Source organism: Ananas comosus, linkage group 7 (genome assembly GCF_001540865.1).
Source record: "Ananas comosus cultivar F153 linkage group 7, ASM154086v1, whole genome shotgun sequence".
Classification (NCBI taxonomy): Eukaryota; Viridiplantae; Streptophyta; class Magnoliopsida; order Poales; family Bromeliaceae; genus Ananas; species Ananas comosus.
In genome coordinates, this window is record NC_033627.1 from 5178902 (window position 1) to 5183978 (window position 5077).

General features: G+C 40.8%; 1 protein-coding gene across 1 annotated transcript; it reads left to right on the forward strand.

Moving 5' to 3' along the window:
- On the forward strand, positions 2275-4732 carry LOC109713213 (beta-hexosaminidase 2). The gene is made up of 2 exons (XM_020237211.1): positions 2275-3062; positions 3589-4732. Exons 1-2 carry the CDS (start codon positions 2285-2287, stop codon positions 4530-4532), a joined length of 1722 nt encoding a protein of 573 aa, XP_020092800.1. The 5' UTR covers positions 2275-2284; the 3' UTR covers positions 4533-4732.

Below are 5077 nucleotides of genomic sequence, written 5' to 3' on the forward strand. Positions count from 1 at the left end.
ACTCTATAAGGGCCCGTTTGGTTCAAGTTATGTAATATTACAAAGTATCTCGACATATCCAGGTATCTTGGATTTCGGCATGAGATTACTACTGATGCTGCATTAGAGCGTTTGGTTTAATACAGTAATGTAATACTAGATTACAGTGTTTATAGCATTAATATGTTTGGTTCAGTTTATAAAATTTAGTAATCCTGACATAAAAGTATAGTTTTTTTCTAAAATTGCTCTTGTTGTTGTCATTTGAATATTATTTTTTACGGAAATGACGAATGGAGGGAAAGAGATCGTGATGATTACTTGGGAGGATGACGCAATAGAAGACGATAGGTATTCGTGCGCGCGTGAGAGAGAGAGAGAGAGAGAGAGAGACGTTGAGAGAGAGAGAGCGAGAGAAAGCGGCGTGCGAGAGAGAGGGCCGGGGGGAAGGCAAGAGAGAGATGAAAATAATACTGTTAATTAGATTTGGGGTTGTTGGAGGGTAAAATTGTCATTTTACATAATATATAGTATTAACGGGTTTCAGTAATGCAAGATACACGACCCCCCTTCTGTTAATATTTTCGATGTAATCCTGTTCGATTTGTAATACTATATTAACGACTAGATTACATAGCGGATTAACCAAACACAGTTATCCTGGCAGAATTGCCTGTAATCCTGCCAGGATAACTCGAACCAAACACACTCTAAGTGAAACCTCCACTTGAACATTTTAAGGGAAAAAAAAAAGTTATAAACTTAGCAGACAAAGCATTTTCCTTTTATTCTGGTCAATAGCAGTGCTAGTATGTTTGGAGCACTTATATATGAGAGACAATTCCTTATATGCTTCTGAAAAGTTGCCGACTTTTTTATTTATTTTTTTTAGAAAGCTAATATTAAAAATATTTTTTAAATATTTTAAGTTATTTCAAATATATTTTTAGAGTTAAATTCTGTCAGTAAACTGTTAGCAACAACAGTTATTTTCATAAAATTATTATTTCGTCCTTTCAAATGTATCTTATTTGTTCTTAAATTAGGGCCAAAAAAAATATTTTGACTTCTTGTAACTCAAGTAGAAATTTATTTCGGATTTAAGCCAAAATAACTTAACAAGTACTAACAGCAAAAGTATTTTTGAATAACAGAGAAATATACTAAAAATATATTTAAAATAAAAAAATAAAGATATATAAGATATTTCAGAAGTTTTCGGAGATATATTAGATATCATCCCTGTATAATACATATACCTAAAACTTTTATTACACACCGGCCTCCTATTCATATAAACTAAACTTTCTCAACTTTTGGAACTTCTCTTTGTGCTGTAGTTGTAACAAGAAAATCAACTCAATCCAACAAACAAGAAGCCAACAATTGTAGCTCCCTCTAATAAATTTTAAGTATTTGTACATTTGTCACCATCCTCGTATAAAACTAAAGTCACATCCACATTTTTTTTTTGGAACCTATCTAAAATATACCAAAGTTCGATGACTAGAAACCCAAGCTTAGAAAACCACACATGGAATCGCCACAAAATCCCTTGACAATAATTTTATTCACAAACTTCCACCCAAAGTATGACAAAAATCATCCCATTTCTTACTGGGTAAAATGCATCGATATCCTTATACTTTCCCCATATTGCAACTTAGTTTATGCACTTTTCGTGCGAACAATTTAGTTTATGGAAGTTATAAAGTAATAATTCACTTGTATCTAATAATTTTAAGTGCTCGTCGGCACAAGCTGTATTTGTCGTACTTTATTGTGCCAATAAAATATCGGCATGATACAGTCTCTGTACCGATGGCACAGTTCAAAACTCTCTATTCTTTAAATTAATAAGTAATTTTCTTAATAAAGTTCAAAAAATTTGATAAAAATATATAATAAACAGTTAGAATATTTTATTGCTAAAAAAAATAAATATTTCATACTATTATATATTGGCACACATGATTTGTTTTCGACCAGTACGGATTGGTACGGTCGGACACGCACCGTACCGCACCATACCGATAAGTTTCCGACACGATTCCATACCACGACACTTAAATATTTGCTTGTATCAGCTTATATCAGATCGTGATTGCGTAGTTAATAATCAAGCTAAATTATAATATATGTAACATAAGTACGAAAATGTCATACGAGAATAGTACAGGAACCATTTGTACATTTTACCCTTCCTTGTTTATGTGTGTATATATATATATATATATATATATATATATATATGTGTGTTATTATCTAGGCACTCCATTGAACTCACCACACTACTAAGAAAACCATGGCTAAAGCCTCTCTTCTCTCCACGCTCCTCTTCTTCCTCTATCCAATACTCTCATATTCGCAAACATTACCAATCAATGTTTGGCCCAAGCCCACCAATATCTCGTGGCCCGTCCCAACGGCGGCGCCTCTCTCTCCTTCTTTTAAAATTATCTCTCCTTGCGCAGACCACTCTTATCTCCAATCCGCCGTTGAACGATTCACCAGCCTTCTGTTCTCTGAACGTTACTATCCAATCGTAACCCCCGCCGTGAATTTGACCACGTCCCGCCCTTTGCTTTCGCTGACCATCTCCGTCGCCGACCTCTCCGTCCCTCTCCAACACGGCGCTGACGAGTCCTACGCGCTATCAATCACCTCGTCCACCGGCCTCGCGAATCTATCGGCGGCCACCGCATGGGGCGCGATGCGGGGGCTCGAGACCTTCTCCCAGCTGACATGGGGCGCCGATCCGCCGCTGGTCGCGACCGACGTGTACGTCGCGGACCGCCCGTTGTTCCCGCACCGCGGTTTGATGCTCGACACCGCGAGGAATTACTATCCGGTCGCGGACATATTGCGGACCATCGAGGCTATGGGAGCTAACAAGTTGAATGTGTTCCATTGGCACCTCACGGATGCGCAGTCGTTTCCGATAGTTCTTCCAACGGAACCCGGGCTAGCGGAGAAGGGATCGTACGGGACGGGGATGCAGTACACGCCGGACGACGTGAAAACCGTCGTCGAGTTCGGGATGAGCCGCGGCGTGAGGGTGATGCCGGAGATCGATGCTCCAGGTAATGCTTTAATCCTATGAAAATTTGTTTTCCCAAGTTGGGACTGCTGTAGTAATAGATTAAGTTCTAAAAGAGTTATTCGAAGAAGCACAAAAATTTTTTTGATCAAATTGCTCTCAATAGTTTAAGTTTCGAATTAGAGTTTCTAATTTCAAAAGTTAAATATTCATTTGGAGTTCCCATTGCAACAAAAGTGTAAAACTTTTATTGCTAAATATTTATTTAGCTACTAAATTGTAGAGTGAAATCTAGTGTGGAAATTCATCCAAACAATTTCTCTCATTAACCTGTCACAAATTAGACGGCAAGGAAAAGGAAACGTGGAGTGCGGGTCAAATAGACCACAAACTATTTGGGGTAGAAAAAGGTCTAAGCATCTTGCTTAGTGCGAACTTTATTGAATATAAAATACAAAAATAGTTTGCTGATATATTTGTATCAACTTGTGTTGTTTTTACTCTATAGTTATGTGTATAAATAAATCAAAATTTTTTATATTGCAATAATTAATCTGTACGGGTTGCAGCGCACACGGGATCATGGGCCGGCGCGCATCCCGACATCGTGACGTGCGCCAATATGTTCTGGGTGCCGAACGGCGCGGCAGACTGGCCCAACCGCTTGGCCGCCGAGCCGGGCACGGGCCAGCTGAACCCCCTGAAGTCGGAGACGTACGACGTCTTCCGCAACGTCGCCGCCGACGTCGCCTCCCTATTCCCCGAGCAGCTCTACCACGCCGGCGCCGACGAGGTCACCCCCGGCTGCTGGAAAGCCGACAGCTCCATCCAAGCCTTCTTAGCTGCTGGCGGCACTCTTAGCCAGCTCCTGGAACTCTTTGTCAGTTCCACTCACTCTTTTGTACTGTCCCTGAACCGCACAGTTGTGTATTGGGAGGACGTTTTATTAGACCCTGTGGTTAGGGTTAACCCTGCATTAATTTCCCCTAAGAATACTATTCTTCAAACTTGGAACAATGGGCCCAATAATACTAAACTTATTGTCTCCGCCGGGTATCGCGCGATCGTCTCGTCGTCCGACTTCTACTATTTGGACTGCGGTCACGGCGATTTCGTCGGGAATAATAGCATTTACGATTCGGTCGGCAGCGACAGCGACAGCGACGGCGGTTCGTGGTGCGGGCCGTTTAAGACGTGGCAGAGGATCTATGACTACGACATCACTTACGGGCTCAGTGAGGATGAGGCTAAGTTGGTGCTGGGCGGGGAGGTGGCGTTGTGGTCCGAGCAGGCCGACTCGACGGTGCTGGACGGCCGGATTTGGCCGAGGGCGTCCGCGATGGCGGAGGCGCTGTGGTCGGGGAATCGGGACCCGGCCGGGAGGAAGAGGTACGCCGAGGCGACCGACCGACTGAACGATTGGCGGCATCGGATGGTGGGGAGGGGGATCAGGGCCGAGCCGATTCAACCTTTGTGGTGCAGGACCCGTCCTGGAATGTGCAACACAACTTAAAAGTGTGTGATATGTTTAATTCTCCTGTGTGGTTCTTACGTATTCATTTGTGCTTGTTTCACATGTATGATCGTTATGTTAGTGTTGATTTACTTTCTCTTTTGTTATTATAAACTAGTAAAGTACTACACTACTAAGTCTCTCTATAGTCTTTAAAATGTATCATTATGGTCCTTAAAAGTTATACAAAAAGAAATCCATAGGGCGGATAATTAATGTTGCCCTTTTATTCTTAAAAACGCATATGTAGTTGTTACATGCAGCGACACGGGCAGTGTTTGATTTAATACATTCGAATTTAACTGCTACAGTTGAAACTGTATAAAGAGACTCAACTACAGCACTTGAAGCTATACTCAAATTTAGTGCAATTCCAACTGCAGCAGCAGCTAGAAAAAGTAACTTTCAACAAATTATATCCTTTCCTCACCAAATCATCTTTTAAACCAGAAAATATATTTCATTTTGTTTTCGGGACAATCTCACAATCCCAAATTTAAAGTGATAAAATTTGTAAATACAATTTTCAACAATAGACAATCAAA

Excerpts from the sequence above, each read along its gene's own strand:
- LOC109713213 (XM_020237211.1), top strand. The coding sequence starts at position 2,285 with ATGGCTAAAGCCTCTCTTCTCTCCACGCTCCTCTTCTTCCTCTATCCA. Across the intron at positions 3,063-3,588 it reads GCCGGAGATCGATGCTCCAG|CGCACACGGGATCATGGGCC; the intron begins GTAATGCTTTAA and ends TACGGGTTGCAG.